The 19,032-nt window shown below is 48.7% G+C and overlaps 1 protein-coding gene across 2 annotated transcripts in view; it reads left to right on the forward strand.

Annotated features, from left to right (window-relative positions):
- The window catches only part of DENND2A (DENN domain containing 2A), a 60,845-nt gene that overhangs the window by 8,678 nt on the left and 33,135 nt on the right, over positions 1-19,032 (forward strand). Inside the window, exons 2-3 of one of the 2 annotated variants that reach the window (XM_075429363.1) lie at positions 15,409-15,507; positions 17,209-18,420. In XM_075429363.1, coding sequence (XP_075285478.1) covers positions 15,437-15,507; positions 17,209-18,420 — 1,283 coding nt within the window. In that variant the 5' untranslated portion in view covers positions 15,409-15,436. The remainder of the gene's footprint in view (positions 1-15,408; positions 15,508-17,208; positions 18,421-19,032) is intronic. The other variant, XM_075429362.1, reaches the window with a different exon arrangement.

Genomic DNA, 19,032 nt, shown 5'->3' on the forward strand with positions numbered 1-19,032 from the left:
GTAGACATTCTATATTCAGTAAAGATCTGGTTGTTATCAAAAGATCCGTTGTGTTCAGCCATGGATAATTAAAACAACACAGTGCAGTGTCTACCTTTGCATACAGAAGGTGGTTCTGGTGAGGAGTACCTGTCTAAACTGGCCTGTTAATAGGGTATCTAAATCTAGAGAACATCTGCATTTGTTAAAATCACCATCTTCTGCAGTGAGAAAAACGTTTATGGACAGCCTCTCTTCCTGAGCTGGACCTTTAGAGCCAAGTGTGTAATGCTGATGTTTTTGGAGCAGGGCGGGTGGGAACTTCACAGAGGAACCTGCATGTTGTCAGGGCATCCTCTTGGAATGTCATCTGTCTCCTAGTGCTGGTCATGTATGGGGGGGCGAAGACCTCATTCCTCACCCTGTGGGAAACCTTTGTATTCTGTAGCACCATGTGAAAACCTGTGTGACTTATTGCCTCAGGAGAGACTTTATGGACTTGAGCTGAGGGGCCTCTGCTTGGGTTTCTGTGGACCTGTGTTGGTGAGGAGCAGAAATGAGGTGACTGTGGACAGTTGGGTGGGTGAAAAGCAAGCTGCAGCAAAATCACTGGAGTCAAATCAATAGTTCCAGCAGAGCTAGGATTTTGCCTCAGGTTGGACTGGAACGAGATATTTATGAGCATTGAAGGTTAAAGGGGATGATATTCACAGAATTGTTCAGGGGACAGGGTCTTCTGCAAAGGGTTTGGCTCCAGAAGACTCCTACTTTGGTAGTTTGTTCTGGGTCCTGTAAAATGTACCCTTGTGAAATGCATTCAGTGCTGGCTGCTTTGTAGTAATGAGCTTTTCCTGTGCACGATAAACAGTGTCGGGGCCCAGTCCAGGACAACATTCAAACATCTTGGGTGGAGTACGCCCTTGTGGTTACCCTGGAATACAAAAATTGGATGCATGTTCTCCGAGTTGGAAGCTTCTATAAGAGTAGCTCTGCTTCGGTTGTGAGATAAGGGCTTGATGGAGGAAAGTGTATGTGGGTGCTCTGCTTCTGCTCCGCTGTCAAACAGTTTGATGTATATGAAAGTAGATGGTGGAGATTAAAGTCCTCTAGAATATGTATTGCCTGTAGCACATCCCTTGGACGAAAGCAGAGAACAATATGTGCCTGTGGGATAAATCTCCTGTTTCTAGGTTTTCTGCCATGAGAAACCCAAAGAAATGTGTCAACAAAAATACCCCAAAGATCTCCCAAGTAAATGCTTTCAGTATTTCTCAGTTGCTGTTTTGTTTTTTAATTGAATCAATAAATAACTTTATTTTTTTAAAAAAAAGCACTCTCATCAGTATTTGCCAAGGCAGTCTTACTGGTGGATTCATGGCCTCCCTAATAGCTTTCACTGCGCTGTTGAAGTTGTTAGGCACTACAGGATTACTAGGGACAAAAGAAAGTGGAAATGTGTTAGGAAGAGCGTAATTGTACGTCTTGTTTTAGCAGCCATTTTTCATTGCTTGCTTGCTGGTCAGATGGAGAGTTTAAAGGGGTGAAAGGCAAAAAGTATCTGTTGGGGAGGAAAACTCTCCTAGTAATAGTGTTTTGAAAGGGAATTTTTTTTGCAATTGTTTTGTTTTCCACAGAGAAAATGAGTGAATTCTCTCTTTTACAGTAATTGATGACAGGCTGTCATAGGATAATCCAGGTTGGAAGAGATTGCAGGAGATCTCTACTCTAGCTTCTTGCTCAGAGAGGTTCAGGTCTGAGCTCAGACCAGGTTGCTCAGGGCTTTATCTGCTTGGGTCTTGAAAACCTCCAGTGCTGTATTATCCTTCTGGTGAAAAACATTTTCCTTATAACAAGTCTCTACTTTGTTTCCACTTGTTTCCGTTCTCTCTCATCCACCCAAGAGAGAGGCAGCCAAAGAATTTGCTTCAGGTCACACACTGTGCTACACTGGTGGTTTTGGTTTTATGAGGAGTAAAACGTTCAAAAAGTCATGACAGAATGTGGAAACCTGTCTCCGTTATGAAAGGGACTGGGGCATGTGGATGGCAGTCCAGATCTGACTTGGACACACTTAGGTGCAGAGTGTCATGGGGTCAGTCTGTCTCGTGAGCTGCCGGGACATGAGGAAGCTCTTCAGACCATGTCTGGATGAATCCGTTCTTGTGGAAGTGTGTTTTTCAGGACTGTGACCTGTTATCTCAGACATCTCCTGCCTTAAGTTCTGCAGGATCTGGCACCTGGTAAGTGCCAGAGTTTGCAAGGTGTTTACATGCATGAAGATGCAGATAGATGTTTTCTCAATTTTCCCAACCGTACCTAGACAATGTCTCCTGTTGCCACCAGTGAAAAGTGAATTGAGTGCTTACCGTTCTTTGAAAATGCTAGCCACTTTTACCATGTTTGTTTTAAAAAACCCCTGATCCTCAGTTGGTTTCGAAAATGGGTCTTGAACTTCAAAGTTGTGTAGTCACTGCTGAAGATTTTACCTTTGATTTTTTTATTTTTTTTTTGGGGGGGGTGCTTTTCTGCCACCAGAGTGGCAGAAGAATGTGCTACCAAGCTATCATGGTGGTGTGCCAGCATTTTTGCCTGATGGTACCAGAAGATCTGATGCTTTTCACCTTCTGTTACGTAGTTTTCTTTTATAGTCCTAAGTGGCGCAAAAGGTGGTGAGGGAGAAGGTGTGGATGGTTCTAAGCAGCAGACTTACTCCTTATGCTCCACCTGTGTTCAGTGCGTTGGGGAGCAAAAGAGCAACAGGTCCTTCCCCAAGCTGTTCTGCATTTGGGTTACTAAATGCCTGGTTACCGAGAGGGACATGGGCAGCTGAGCCACAGGGCAATGTGAGGTGATTTTCTGCTTGTCTTGCTTTCTTGCCCAGGAGTGCCAGTGCGGGGGGAAACCCTGGTGTTTCCCCAGGCCGTTGCCCTCCTGACATGTTCTGCTGCAGAGTCCCTTGAGCGGTTCCTGTGCTCGGCATCACCCTGGGAGGGAGAGAGTATTGAACCGTGCTGAGAGTGAAAGGGCAGAGGAGGAAGGGCAATTTTTCCCTAGGATTTGGGGTTTTTGGTTAGGGTGGAGTTTTTTCCCACTTTTATTGGCTGTGAGTGCAATGACCGCTTAACCGCACGGAGCAGGCTTGCTGCCTCCCCCACGTTTCCTCTCCCTGGCAGAGCTCAGGCTCTCAGATTTCCTCCCAGCGCGGGCGGATGGCGGCTCTCAGCTACATTCCTCTTCGTACAAAAGAAAAGGAAAAACTGCTCTCCACACGGGCAGATGGCCGACTGTTTCCTGGCAGCTCCGCTTCGATGTCCTTTTTCCTATTGTCCTGACAAACACACGCACGCATGCACGCACACACCCACAGAGAGCAGCTTTCCTCCTGGAAAGATAAATAAATGCAAGCCCTCTTTGCAGAGGTTTTTCTTCTTTGGAGCTGGGCGAGTTTCCTCTTGGTAATGGGTAAATCTTCGGTGGCTCACGTGCTGCCTGGCCCTGCTCTCTGCTGAGGAAGGTTGAACAAGGGGGTGGTGTGCTGTGCTGTGATTGAAAGATTTCTAAAAGACAGAAGATCTGCAATAAGCAGATCGTGTGTGTGATGGCCGTGATGTGGGAGCGTGAGGATGGGAGGAAAGAGAAGGTTGAGCAAGACGGGGGAAAGTGGGGTCTCTGGAACCAAAAACCAATCTACAGGTGACTTTTTGCTTGAGTTCAGAAGATGATCCTTAATAGAGACAGACTGTAGCGGCAGGTCATGGACACAGAGCTGGTACGGAAGGGTCTCCTGGAGCATGCAGCGACCAGGGGGTCTGCAGATGGTGCCCCAAGGTTGTGGTGATGGACGCTTCAGGAAGCTGCGCGCTGCATCCGCATCAGGAGGGGCAAGAGTCAGCATCCTGCAGGGTGAAGGCCACCGAAGGAGAGATTTGCTGAGGCTCCATTTATCTTCCCTGATGATAACTTATTTTGGAAGAACTTGAGGTTCCTTATTTTAATGCTCTCATTTCCTTTCTGAATGTGATACAATTTGTCTTCCTGCCAGGAAACTCTTTGCAGAGTTGCTCCTTGAAGGGACCTCTTTGGGTCCCATTTATGCTAGAGTAGCAGAGGTTATCTCACCACATCAAAAGTTAATTCCAGTGTGGTTCATGAGCCGAGCACTGCATTTTAGTGGCAGGTTGTTTCCTATGCTGTCAAATGTTTGGGTTTCTTACAAGCACAGTAATAACCTAGAATTCTTTCCAATACTTTTCACGCTAGAAGTGTTTTACTGTTGTAGTAGGACTGGTGTATTGGTAACCCAGATTACTATCAAAGGAGGGAAAGTACCTACACCACTTGGCTGCACTGATAGAAACGCATGTTTGCCAATGTAGCTTCATTTTTCACAGAATGGTAGGGGTTGGAAGGGACCTCTGTGGGTCATCTAGTTCAATCCTCCAATCTTTCCTTGGGGTGGAAGCCAGTTGCACTGCATCTGCTAGGAATAATCCTGCCCCTCCATGTGGCTGATAGATAGTTCTGCTGGCAGATGTCTCCTCATGTAAATCTGGGCCCTATTTCTTTTGTTTTAGTCCATGTTGACTACAGTCGTCTTGTACGTGAGTAGTTTCAAAGCCAAAGAAAACAGGTATGAAATGTCGGCTCCACTGATGTCATCAGCAAGCTCATGTTCGCTTCAGTAACGCAGGATTCACTGCTAATGTCTTCTTCAGCCTGGACTTAGAGTAACTGAAGTTTCATTTATTAGGCTGCAAAGCGTAAGTAAATATTATCCCACTTTGAAAGGGGCTGAGCAACCCCACTGTGTGCACACATGCGCTAATGCAAGATCTAAAACACAAGGAGATAATCTAGTATTGCCAAGAACCGTCACAGAAGAGCTGTCCTCTGCTCCTGCCTTCGCTTCCCAGGGTCCTGGTTTCTCCATCTGGAATTATGGGGTTGGTTTGGGGTTGTTTTTCAGTCTTTTGTTCATGACTTCTTTGTAGAAAGCTTAGCCTGAAACATGTCGTTCCGCTAAACATTGTAACTGGATTTCATTTTAGCAGCCAGATTGGGAAATACTGAATCTTTCTCTTCCTTCCCATGTGAATTTTTTCTTAATATTTGTTAACCTACCTGCAGGAGTGAAGACTCGTCACTAAGCAGTAATACAAACCATACTTGCTGCCACAAAGAATAACATTATTTACCTTCTGTACATGCAAGACTTAATCTGTGCTGGTGAGCAGTGAGTTAGAAAAAGAGCGTTGCTGTTTTGACGTGGTCATCTAACATCCCACCGCTAACCCTGGAAATGCTGTGTTTTCCAGCTGAGGGTGTGGCTGCCTGAAGGAAACGGGAGGGATGTTGAATAGGCTTTGAGTTGTTGAGCTTTTCTTCTGTTTGTTGTGTGTTTAGAGGGAGAAGAAAGGGAAAATAAGACAATGGGAAATGGGGGACTAGCTTCACAATAGTGGGTGCAGCGAGCCCCACCTTTAACAGAAGACAATGCACATTGTGAGACCCTGTTTTCGATTTCTGCCTTCGGGTCAAATGTTTTTGTTTCAGTCTGCAGTTTTCCGTGGTGAGTATTTGCCTCTGGCTGAATTACTTTTGAAAGCCTTCAGGCAAAATGTTTCAGCTGTTTCAGAGTGAAGCTGGGGGAGAAAAATGTGCTATTTCCCCTGCATTAGAAAGTGCATCAGGCTTTTCTTTTTTGCTAATAGCAATCGTATGCTTTGAAACAGAAGTGTTCATATGCTGTTTGGATTGGGAATTTCTCCTTTGCCGCTCCTGTGTCATCTCTACCTTAACTCTTTCAAGGTTCTGAGAGAAAAAAATTTCAGCTGGCACATGGTCAGTAGAGGTTTTTGGTTTTAGAAATTGAAATCTTCATTACTTGCCTCGTTACTTAATGTGCTGTCCTTCCAGCTCCGTGTGCCAGGCAGGTGACCCTGGTGTTATTCCTGTGGAGCTTCACCTACAACCTTCAACAAATGGATGGCGGAGGGAGGTGATGGCCAGGAGGTGAGGGTAGTAGCTCAAGGAACCCAGCTGCTTTACTGCAGAACAGGGATGGCCTAAGGATGCAATTGAGACCCTGGGTGACCCAGCAATATTGCCCACCGCAGGTTGTCATGGCTCCCCTCTGCTCATTGCTGAGGGTTAGCTTCTTTCCAAGCAGAGCCTTGCTGCCAGCCCAGTCCTAACACTGGTCCTATAATAAAACCCCAAGCCTGGGAGTCGTAGGTGAGTGAATACATGCCATCTGCAGCTCAGAGCCAGAGGTACCAAATACATCCCTGGGGTTTAGTAGGACTGCCTTGTAAATCTCAGCCCAGGAGTTTGTTCCTCCTGTGCCATCAATTATTCTGCAGGCACCATAGCAGAAAAGAAGTGGGAAAGGCTTGATTTAATAGTATCCAGAAGAGGCAAAACCTGGACTAGGAAGGAAGGAAGAAAAAGATCCTTGATCCTAGTCAAGGTCAATGATTTGGACATAAAGATGCAGTCGTTCTGCTTATGAAGGAGTAATTGCTACACTGTGCGTGTGTGTGTATGCAGTGAGGGAGAGATGTAGGATCCACTCAGGGTATTGACAGTGGAAATGCTTGTATGGGGTCCAGTGTCTTCAACGTGCAGGTGCAGACTGCCCACGCGGGGCAAGTGCTGTCTCAGATAAGCACAGCAGAAGCTGTATCCAGGAGTTTGGAATGTTTCATAGCCAGGAGAGAGCTATAATGGGTCTAAAACCTGGGGAAGTAAGCAAGCTTCTCAAGTTCTGCCCTGTAAAGGCAGGCAGAAAGGAGGTGCTCAAGCCAGTCTGGAGCCAGGTGGCTTTGTCTTTGTGAGCCTAGGCATGGGGGCAGGTGAAAAAAACCAGAACAAAACAAAAAAACCGACCCCAAAACAGGAAGCTATAGGGAAGCAGCTTTTAAGGTAGAAGATTGAGTGGTGGAGGCTTCCTGAGGCTGAAAGTGTGGAGCGGAGGCTGTGTCTGCAGGAGCAGGAAGGTAGGACAGGGGTGGGTGAGGAAAACTGAGGCAGGTCTGAAGGTTGAGTAGATGTGGGAGAGCCCTTAGTTTGGGCAGGGAGGGGCAAGTAAGGGGAGGAAGAGTCTGCAGCTAGAAGCCACCAAAGAAAGTCCTTAGGATGGAAGGTGTTTGGACGAGTTGTGGGCAAAGAAGGACCAGCTAAGCAATGATTTGAAGGGGCAAGTTTGGAAAGAGGTATAGAGGGAAGCAGTGATGGGGAGGGGCAGAGAGGGCCTGCCTGGGACAGCTGATAGTGAGTGTGCGATTAGCCGTGGGTGAGGAAACTGGGACTTGAATGGTGACCTCAGAGAGTGAAACCTGAGCTGTCTGGGCAAGGGGAGACCTGGTGACTAGTATTGAGTAGACGAGGAAGACTATGTTACAAGGTTCTAGTGTGAGGAGGTGAAAGGACAGAGAACAAGCTTAAAAACAATGGTGTGGCCCCCATAACCTGCTCAATTCCAAAGCCTGGAGTGGAGCCTGTGGTTACTGAAGGTCCCTGTGCCCCAGCAAGTGTTTACAAAACCCCTGGCAGAGCATCTGTCCCATCCTCTGCCAGGAGCTGCTGCTGTTGCCAGCTATTCCACCAACTCAGGTGCCAGAGGTCCCTGTGGTGGGGCCGAAGCATCCAGTCATGTGGTAACTCTGTGCTGTCCCGCACTGTGGGACTCCAGTGGGGTTTTGTTCAGTTTGCCTTTAAACCAACCAACCCAAAGCTGAAACTTTGTGTTCTCCAAATGCAGTTTCTGTATGTGTCAAGTGGAGCACTCGGGAGCTGAGAAGCACCACGTTTACAGTTGTCCATGCCATTTCAGCTGTCTTCCACGTGTGTGCACTGCAGCAGTCAGGCTTGGCTGGTGGTCACAAGTGTCTGTTCTGCGTGTCTGCAGCCTCCTCCCATGCAGCAGAAGGGGCTTGGTCTGGAGGCGAGTCACAGAATCACAGAATGTTTTGGTTGGAAGGGACCTCTGGGGATCATCTAGTCTACCCCCCCGACAAAGCAGGATCACCTAGAGCAGGCTGCACAAGACCTTGTCCGGGCAGGTCTTGAATATCTCCAGAGAAGGAGACTGCACAACTTCCCTAGGCAGCCTGTTCCAGGGCTCCGTCACCCTCAGGGAAGTAGTTCTTCCTTGCGTTCAGACAGAACTTCCTCTGCTTTAGTTTGTGCCCGTTGCCCCTTGCCCTGTCGCTGGCCCTGTCCTCTCAACATCCACCCTTAAGATATTTATAGGCATTTATTAGGTCCCCTCTCAGCCTTCTCTTCAGGCTGAGCAAGCCCAGCTCCCTCAGCCTCTCCTCGTAGGAGAGTTGCTCCAGTCCGCTCACCATCCTCATAGCCCTTCGCTGGACTCTCTCCAGTAGCTCCTCATCTTTCTTGAAGTGGGGAGCCCAGAACTGGACACAGTACTCCAGATGAGGCCTCACTAGGGCAGAGTAGAAGGGAAGGAGGTCCTCCCTCGACCTGCTGGCCACACTCCTCCTCATGCATGCCAGGACCCCATTGGCCTTCTTGGCAACCAGGGCACACTGCTGGCTCGTGGTTCATGAGTCGGGGTAATGTAGCAAGTGAAATGGGTGCCTGCAGGGGTTCCTTGCTTACTTTGGCAGGTAATGAAGGAGAAATGGCTAGGAACCTCCTCACCTGCCCTTCCTAGAGCTCGCTGTAATGTTGGACAAACCCTGAAAGCAAGTTTTTGCCGCCTGTGTGTTCCCTGGCCTGGGTGCTAGACATGGGGCCATGGGGCTTGCCCCTGGCATTGCTTGTGAAGGTGGTGGGGTTTGCAGTTGGAACAGTCTGAAAGATCAAGTCTTGCTCGTCCCTGTACTAAGACCAAATTGTAGTTTTTTCCTGTAGTCTGTGCAACAATTTGCCATTTATATGGTTATGTGGTGAGCAGCAAATGTCCTTGGAAGGGAAGCAGTGAGGAGAAAGCAAAAGATTCGGTGACTGTGTCCCAGCAATGTGATTTTTTTTGTCCCTTCCCTTCTGTGTGCTGTAGCGGTCATCAGGTTTTCCATGACAGGTGACTGATGCCACTATCCGAGCAGAAAACTTTTTGCTTTTACCCCCTTTTATTTCTTTGCTGGTTGAACTAGCTAGCTTGCTAGCCCTTGCAAGCCCAGAAAGGGCTGTACAAGCGTTGGAGCTAATAGTAAGGAAGCAGGAGCAAGAAGGGAGGAAAAAGTAGGCACACCCTGGGTCAGTGGAACGATTAGATCTGATCAGGCACGTCTTCCACCAAGGACAGGGATGAGACCACGTTGCTAGCAGTCAAGGGAGGAGCAGGGGCCCGAGGAAAGGGAGAAGCAAGGCAGTCACTTTAGCCACAGAACCTTTAAATCAGGTTAGTGACATATAAGCAAGCAGAGTTTGTTCTGAGGGCTTAGAGAGGGAGAAGGTCAGTAGAGCAGAGTATATCAGAAAATTAAAGACATATTATAATACACAACACAGCTTTTCTGCACAGAGGCTGAACACCAACACTGCGAGTTATTGCGTTCCTTGCATTGCAGCCTTGTTCCTCGGACATGGGGTGCGTGCACAAAGAAAGAGGTTGCGGTACGTTGATTCCACTTGGGGTTTTTGAAAATACAGTTTGTTTTGACACATGGGATTCTCCTGACCCTCTTGTAAGCCCGATGGTGTAAGGTACGATAGATCAAAGGGAGAAGTTAGGACTGGGTGGGACAAGGGGAGTAGGAGGCTGTGTGGGATCTGTCTCTAAAAGGTACTGTAGGAGCATATCGCTTCCCAGTCATTGGTCCTTCATCAATATGTTTACACAAGTTTATCCTGCTTTTTTTTCTTTAATAAATGACTTGGGCCTGACAATCTGCAGTTAGGATCCCGTGATGAGTGTGATGAACTGAACGATGCTGCTGTTAGTGTCTTCAGTCTCCATGGCCCACAGGAGACTCGCGCAGCCAGGACAATCAGTGCCTGTGAAGAGATGACAGCTCACCTTGCCTCGAACTAACTGTGCCCAGCAAAGGATGGCAGAGTAGCTGAGATGGGAAGGCACCTCTGGAGATGGCCAAGTCTGGCCTCCTGCTCGGAGTGGGGTCATGTAGAGCAGCTTGCTCAGGATATTGTCCAGTTGGGTTTTGAGTATCTCCAAGGTTAGAGCCTCCACAACCTCTCTAGTGGTCGGTCACCATCTCGGTAGAAAAGTTTTTTCTCGTGTATAAGCTGACTTGTCCTTTCACTGGATGCCACTGAGAAGCCCTGCTGTTGCAGAGGTGACCCATCCTCCCAGACCTTGGGATGTGTTCATCTGCAGGGCTGACTGGGAGAGAAAAGAAGTGGACTTCACGGAAATCCTCTCAGGAGAAACTGTTGCTGCTGTCAGCTAGGGAAGGCTCATGGTGCTTGTGGAGCTTTGGGTCTAACACCCTGCGCTCAAGTCTCAGTAAACCCTTGCCTTGCTGCTGGGTTGGTGTTGGGCACCACGAGTCAGTGACCCCCCCACTGCGAGCATCTTGTTTTGCCAAGGGAGCCTGCTCTTGGGCCCTGTTGCCCTCCTCTGTTGTAGCCATGTCCTGGCTCGGCTGGTGGCCTCTGCGCTCTGCAAGGGCTCATCCCCTGAGGTTGCGCTGCTGCTGAGCACCTCGGGAAGGCAGCGTGCTTGTACCCGGGCCCAGGGACGCTGCCTGGTGCTGGGACTGTGCACAGGGGCCCACGCGGTGGTCTCTGTGTGTGTGTGTATGTGTGTGTGTGTTCGTGCACAAGCAGGCGTCCTCATGCCTGCTCCTTCCCCCAAAGGGAAACGGGCTCCAGAGCGAGGGCTGGGGGAGGGAGCCTTGAAGGCTTTAACTGTTGGCTTCCCCTTACTCACGTTTTTCCTGTTAGTGTTTTGTCTTCTTGGCATCCTTCCTGTTCTTTATATATGTGTGTGATATATTGTTGTTGCTGTCTGTATGTTGCATCCTTTGTTCTGTAAAGCACCGGAGCAGAGGTGTTAGTTGCAGGCTTTGTCTGGCTGCTCGGGGTTACTCCTGAAAGCAGTTGGAGAGATGTTTCTGTGGACACCAAGGAGAAGAAAGTGTGCGTGGGCTTTAAGCGCGCAGCATGGCTTTTTTTCTGCTTGGAGGAGAGTTTGAGCAGCTGCGGGTCGCTCCTAGTGCGATGAAGCCTTACTGTTTATATGCACCAGTGGTGTGGCTAGTGTCCAGCTATGGACTTGGATCCGATTTTTGTGCGAGGTGCAGAGTAAGCACAGCAAAGAAAATCTTGAGACATGGCCTCCAGCACGCAGCAGTGGTAATACCCATCCCCAAACCACAAGCCCCTTTGAGGTATATTTTGTTTATTCCCCACAAACAAAATAGCAAAGAAGGGAGGCCTGGAAGGCTCGTTGCCATCGCTGCCTGACCTTATCGGAGGCAGGACTCCACGTGTGCGACCTGTGTGCTGGCTGCCTACATTTCTGATGGAGACTGCAGGGCATTTGGTGCTCCTTTGGCTTTGGTCATTGTCTGGTGGCCACACCAAGTGCAGCGGGCACAGCTGGCTGCTGCCTCTCCCTGAAGGAGTTTAGCTCGTGTTCCTCTGGAAGCCTTCTGTGTGCTCTGGGAGTGGGAGCGTGCCTCCTTGTCAGCGCCTCTTGTTTGTTCAGCGCTTGCTTTGGAAACATGGCGTAGTATCTAGTGCCCTGAACCAGATGCACGTACTCCTAAAGCGTTTTGATCGGAAGTGGGGAAGAGGGCACTGGGGAAGCGGGGGTGGGAGGAAAACTTAAATTAGGAGAAAGCCAAACAGCTAATGCCGGAGACAGATGATTACAGCTCATTTCAAGGCTGTTTCCTGCATGCCAATGATAGATCAGTAAACAAACGCCTCTTTGCGAACACAAAGCAGGCAGGAACTCTGTTTGGAAGAGAGAGGTCGGGGTAGGTCTCACTTCGCTTGGTAGCAGGAAGCCCCTATCACATGGCCCTGGGAATCATGAGGCCGGGTGCTGGTGGGAGATACGCCGAGAGGCTTCTGCTGGGAGACTTCACATCCTTCCCAGGGTCCAGCCAACAGGTTTGAGAGCTGCCTCCCTCTTTTACCCCGCCTCCTCCCCTGTCCTTCCTTTCCCAGTTTAGTTTTGAAGCTATATCAGATGACTGCTTTGTTCCCCCAAACAATGGCAGGGATTACTGAATAAATTGCAGTGGCGCGGCTCTCCCCTTTTATGGCCTTGCTGCTCCAGGATGTACGTGCCAGGAGTGGTGGCCCTGGGCTCGCGTTGCCTCGGGCTGTGCCTCCCATTGCTGCTAGAAAGTTCTTTTGTAGTTTTTAGAGAAAGCAGCCATCAGTCCAGAAGTACCAGCTTGATATATATTGATACAGCCTTCTGGGATGGCCTACTAACTGGACTCAGCCCTGCATGTTTCTTCTAGGCAGTGTGTAGGGCCCTGGTCATGTTGCACGTGACGCAGGAAACCAGAGCATTTTGGCTATAACTCTTCTGAGCCTCTGGCAGGTCTCCCTTCCCCATCCCTACGCGCACACTCTCTCATGACCACTTTCTCCACCTCCCTGCCTCTTTCCCTCCTCTCCACACAGTCTCACCACCTCCCTTGTACCAGATCGGGTACATTTTGGGCCCCTTCCATGAGCTGTTGTGTCTAAAACTCTGTGAGCTATAGCAGGTCACAGAGGTGCTCCAGAGAGGCCGAGCCAGCACACAATCAGGGCAGTGTGTGGTTGATCGTAGCAGGGATGTGGGGAGACAGGAGGAACATGAGCTCCCATTGCACTGAACTGTCATATTAACTGTGGGTGCCTTGTGGAGCCAAACCTTGGTAGAGAACATCTACTTTTTGTTTTCCTATGGGAGGAATTTTCCATCACTGCTATCCCAGCTTCATCTTGTCAGGTGTTCGCAATGCCTGTGGGTAAGGTCTGCAAGTCGTTTCTGGTGACCTTGTTAGCGGAAGAGATGATCCCATCGCTTTCGAAGGTCATTTGGGCTTGAGATAGGGCCCAAGCAAATTACCTGACTGTTGGACTAATTGGGGGGTACCTTATTATTTTCTGCTGTCTTATTCCAGAGGTGACTCTTTTTTTCCCTCATGTTTTCCAGTGTGCTTGGATAATATTTACTCTTTTGGGCAGGACCAGCTAACATTCTACAATAATCCCCTAGGTGATGCTGAGGACACCCTGTAGGCCCTGCTGCTCAATGGTGAAGGCGCAGCAGTCTGTGCATCTCCTAGGGATGCCTTTGCTCCCCGAGGCGGGATGTGTTGTCAGTGCGTGTGGTGGTAGGTACCTGGTTGTTGTCGTGTTGCAGCATGTGATGTGTTGTTGCTGTGGAAGCTCCTGGCCTGCTCTTTAATCTGCCCAGTGTGAGTGCATTGCTTTGGTTACTCCTGCCACGTGTGGTGGCTGGGAGGGACAGATGTCCCTCTGGCCTTGGCTCCAGATGATGCCCATCTGCTGATCGCAGTGGTGCTCTTTTCACGGAAGGCTCTTTTGCAGCACTCGGCAACTGCTTCGTGCCTCACTTCTGCTCACCAAGGGTGACGGGGTCGGTCCCATCCACTATAGATAAAGAAACAAGTGCACTTCATGTTTGGTGTTGTCTGCTTTTTGGTCTCTCCCACAGCAGCTACGTGGGATCTGTAAGTGTGCTGAGCACCAGCACCCCTTTGCTCGTACCCAGATGTTCGTTTTCAAGGCAGTGTTTGTTAGGAGGCTGTTGGAAAAGGTTGAGACATCGAGTTTCCTGATGGGAAAATTGTGTGATCTTACCAAGACACAGGAGCTCATCCCGAGTGAACGTTCGGTGTGGCAGTGGAGCCGCAGGCGTGGTGTGTATGCCGAGTCCTGTTATCGTTATGTTTGCTACTGGTACAGGCAGTGCCGAGGAGCTCCGGCCACTGACCCTGCTGTGCGAGGCGTCAAGTGAGCGATGAGTGAAGAGGCCGGCCCTGCTCTAGGGATGTGGTAAGCCCAGTGCAGAGCAGCCTCTCTGCTGCAGCTTCGCAGGAATCTGCTTCGGCTGCCTGGGTGAGTCACTCTTTGGCGGAGGGTGGGAGTGATGGTTACTTTTTCATTATTCTCAAGCTGTAACAGTTATGGATGAATAGGTTTTGTTCCTTGGGCTGGTAAATTTTCTTGACAGTGTTGCAAGGCTGCTCTGTGTCTAGAAGTGAGGTGGGTGTTTGTTCCAGTTACTAAGGAGGTAGAGAAGCCAAGGGGGTTTATTGTCTGGGGAAAAAGTCTGCTAAATGGTTAGCAGTGAGCTGCCCCGAGTGTGTACACATTGAGTTGACCCAGAGTTCACTCCTCGCCTCAGGAACGTTGCCAGTGTGGGATAAAAGGAGGGAGAGAAAACTGGGAACAAACAAGACTGACTTTTTCTTTTTTTTTCCTTTTTTCCTCTCACTGCCCAAGATACTTGAACAGTGGAAATGAGAGATCCTTTTGTTCTTTACTGTTTCTGGTGTGGTGGTTTTTATTTTTTTAATGACAAAAGCCTACTAGATTTCTGAAGGCACTCGGTCTTGTTGCCAAATGCTCAGCATGGCAGGGCAGCATCTGGCAGACCAGCCAAATGGACAGATTTGAGAGGCCTCAGATTTTGCAAGTATTGCCTATGAGATGGTGAGCCCCTTGTCACTGCAGTGCTGCAGAGCAGGCAGACCACCCTGAGAAGTGAGGAGACATGGTGCTGCAGAGTAACGGAAGAATTCCTTTGTTTTCTTATTTAATGAGTAAGAGTGGAGCAATATTGTGGAGCAATAAAAAGAGGACGGAGTTTATTGCATTAACTGGATACCAGCAGTACTCAGAAGAAAGAGAGGGACAGTCACTCCATGGATGCTAGAAATCATGAGGCAAACGGAATGACTCATTTTTGTGACTGATTTATCTTACCCCATCGAGGAGCAGTCCTCTGAAAGCGGATCAGTAGCAGGCTAACATGGCCTACCAGAGAGGAGGAGACCAGTGGCTGCAGTGCAGTGTCTCTTCAGCCTAGAATGTTTTCTGTCCCAAGCTGGGGACATTGTGACAGTGTTCACTTTGGTCAGGTGGCCTTAACACAGGTTGTTTTAAAATTATTTTGTTTTAGTCTTTTGCAAGGAAAAAAAAAAATCTAAATCTGCTGAGATCTTAGCTATAATAAAAGCCTTCATAAAACATGCTCGGTATTCAAGTTGTGGTACAGCAGTTGATGCTGAGTCAAAGATGGTTTCTGCCCTCAAAACCCATGGACTCCTCCCTGGGCTTCTGAGGGGTAATGCTGTCACCTGTCTTCCCATTTCGCAGAGGAGGAAACTGAGGCTATCCTCAGAGAGCTGTCATGTCTTGCTTCTGCTCTTCTGGATTTCAAGGAGAAACGTGTGTGTGCATGTGGAAGGAAGAGAGGACAGTGAGCACAGAGCAATGCCTCTTCCTTGTGTCTGTCTGCAGGTGACCTGCTGCCCTGCTGTGTGCTGACATGATGACAGCTAGCAAGGCGGCCGATGTGAGCAGCAAGTCTGAAAGCAGTGTCTGCAAGTCTGTCAAGAGGTGAGAGCGTTCCATGTTTCAGTGCCAGGGTGTTTTGCTTGTGTTTATTATCCTCAGCAAAAAGAAAACCAAAGGAAGGAGACATTCTCTCTGCTCTGGACTGTCCCTCTCTCCTCACATGTTAGAACACAACCCTGTAGGTCAACAGGTGGTTTCATTGCCATCGCAGGAGTGTGACGCTGCGCATTTTAGCATCCAGTCAGACTCATAATATCCTGGGCTCACAGTGCTAAAGGAGGTCTGTCCAAAGGCAAGACTGTTTGTGCTGATGACATCCCTGTCAATGTTTGCCCCCTCTGCACTTGAAATTTTCAGTGCTGGAGACTCCGCAGACAGGTGCTACTCTCCCCACCCATTGCAGGTTTTTCCCAGTGTCCAACCTTGATTTCTACTGCGCAGCCCAACCACCAGTGGCACTGCGATGCCCTGCTCCTTGGGGAGGGCCATGGTGCTCACAGTGCCAGCTCTTCACCAAAGCATGATGTTGTCGCCAAGACAGTCAGGAGTTAAATAGCTGTGAGGCTAGGAAAGAACAGTATCTGGCTCCGGTCCCACTTCTGCTCAGAAACCCATCCCAGACTCAATTTGCATTGCAGCTGAGCCTGCAGTGGCTGCCAGCCTTGCTTAACTCCAGGGCAAAGCTCGAGGCCTGCTAGCATGCAGGATATCCACATGGAAGCTCTTAAAAGAGCGCTAAGTTCTGAAAGAGTCACGCTTGATACATTTAAGTTAACAGAACGATTTCCCGAGTTGAATCTTAGTGTTTGGATCGTGGTTAAATGGGACTAATGATAGGGATTTTTCATTCCAGTAACTACGTTGTGTTGTCCTGGTGCTCCTTCCTGAGTCCAGGCAAACCTGAAAGGCATGGCTAAGTGCTTTGGTTCAGAAACATTTCCTGTTGAAATAACTGTCAGTTCAGCTGGAACTTTGCTATATTGATAAAATACCACAATACTGATATTGTGATACCACACTTTTGGAAATCCCATGACTAAATATATTAGGGAGTCTTGGTGCAGTCTGGGCTCGAATAGTGAAGACGTTTAACCCTTTGCTCTGAGAATGTTGAATCTGGTGTCTGGGTGCTACGTCATATGCTCCAGGCCAAGCGATGTGCCTGGGAGCCCAAGGCCACATGTGGCCTGGGATGGCAGGGCCATAGTAATGTGATAATAAAAGCGCAGGCTTTGTGCATCAATATGCATTTGGGGAACTTCTGGATGGACCGAGAGAGATCCTGTGGGCAGGCTCTAGAGGAATGCCAGCTGTATTATGCATTTTCTCCTCTGTTTAACAGCAGCAGTTTTGGTGTTGTTTGCAAATGGTCCATTTTGCATTTATTTGCTTAATGCCCTGATGATGTCCAAAACTCTACTGCACTTCTGAACACATACAAAAAATGCTGGTGAACCTCTCATTGGTTCAGCATGTCTGCTGTACAAAAACTACCTCTCTCACCTGCCCCAGAGAAGGACTTCATTTCAAATTCTGTCTTGGTTGTCACATGAGGAGAGCATTGTGTTCTGGCTACAAGGACCGTTCTCTGAGCATCCTCACGCATAAGCCCATCTCAGGTGCTTGGTTTGAGCATCCTCTGCTGTTACCAGCTTTACGAGTAGAGCTTGTGGAGCTGATGGACTAAACCAAGGGTGAGCAATGATGGTGAATGTTTCTTCTCTTTTTGTCTTTGGTGTGTAGGATCAAGCTTGCAGATACAAACAATACAGCAGCTGTGAAGGAATCAGAAAGTCCTTTGTGTGTATTTTTGAGTGAGAGATGTTCTGAAGGTTCCTGTGTCACCCTGGGATTAACACCTGAAGCTGAACCAGTTTCTTTTGTGGTGAAGAACCCGCTGGGAGCTTTGGAGAACTTGATGCTGCATGCAAGGCTAGACTGCTTTCAGCAGAACATGCTTAATCCCAAAATGATCATCAGTGACCAGTCTGTGGATCTGAATGTTAAAGAAAACAGTAAAATCATCAGGAGACAGCTAGGAGGCACTCGGAATATACGATCACCTGGAAAAATTGGCTTGAGGAATAAATCCTTCAGCATCAAGGACAAAATTTCAGAATGGGAAGGGAAAAAGGAAACACAGTCTGCTTGTTGCAGAGAGGAGGAGCAGGGAGTTAAAGAGGAGCACAAGGTGTCCTGTGCAACTGAGAAGATGAGTGGGGAAGCACTGATGACTTGGAAAGTGGAGACCAAGAGACTTACAAACTGGGAACTGGAGTGCAAAGGGACAGGCAAAGAGAATGAGTGGAAAGCAGGAACTCCCAAAGGCACAGGGCAGGCAGTAGAGCGAAAGGGAAAAATGCAGAAGGATGCGGAAGTGGAGTCCAGCCTTGGGAAGTGCAAGGAGGTGAAAGGTGGGAAGTGGGAGGTCCAGAAGGAGAATCTTTCAGTGCTTAGTCAGGTCAAGAAGCTAGAGCAGGCTTTGAAAGACGGTTCAGCAGAGCTGCAGCCACAGTTGCCTGGTACCTACTACTCCCCACAGTGCTTGCAGGAGAAGGCAGCACAAGGGCACACTGCTTCCGAGGGCCACGAGAGCACATGTGGGGCTGAGCTCAACAAAAGGCTTCTTGGCTTGGACTCTGAAATCAGTGAGCCAATTTTTGGGACTCTAGAAGAGGTAAGAACTTCTCATGTGAAGTCCAAGGACGGCACGGTGGAGAACGTGTACACTGAGCCAGGGGTGCCAGAGAAGAAACCCTTCATCAACCCGCTGCCAAAGCCCCGGCGGACTTTCAAACACGAGGGGGAAGAGGACTGGGTGCCAGCAGCTAGGAATAAAAGAAACTTACCCCCACTTCCATCCATTCCTCCTCCTCCTCTCCCCTCTTCTCCTCCTCCGTCAGCTGTCAGCAGGAGGCTCTGGAGTGGGAAGCACAAGAACAATGCCGACCACAGGTATTCCGGCTGTGTTTCACAAAGGTGTTGGTTTTGGTGGTGCAGTCCTGCCTTTGTGTATCTCTCTGGGGAAAACAGATCTTCCCTGGTCGCTCCTAATCCCCAGGGAGTCTTGCTGGCCATAACCAGCACTCGGTTATCTCTCTGAGAACATATGAGTGGCCAGCACAACTTCACAGGATAACTGAGAGGGAACAAGTTGTGGCAGATTTGGGCTTTAAGGTCACTGTATTATTTGGCTTAACTTTCAAGCCTAAGATGGAGTGGTTTGGGGTTTTGGTTTGTTTTTTTAACTGAAAATCTATTTAATTACAAAATGACCACAGCTGGTCTGGAACAGGATCTGGAATGAGAATCTCTAGACTCTACGACAGTATTTTCACTGTTCACAGTAAACCTTTTCCTCTAACTGAATCTGATGTGTATATATTCTTCTGGAGTGCTTTCTTGCCTTTTCTCCCCTCCCACATGACTGTCACACATTTTTGGGGTGGGGAGCGTATAATGCACAGCTGTTTCTGATGCCCTCTGCATAAACCATCACCTAAAAATTCCTGGATCAGGTGCAGGAAGGAAATCGAAACCTTCCAGGTTTGTTAGCGGAGGACACTT

Source organism: Opisthocomus hoazin, chromosome 8 (genome assembly GCF_030867145.1).
Source record: "Opisthocomus hoazin isolate bOpiHoa1 chromosome 8, bOpiHoa1.hap1, whole genome shotgun sequence".
In the NCBI taxonomy this organism is placed as follows: domain Eukaryota; kingdom Metazoa; phylum Chordata; class Aves; order Opisthocomiformes; family Opisthocomidae; genus Opisthocomus; species Opisthocomus hoazin.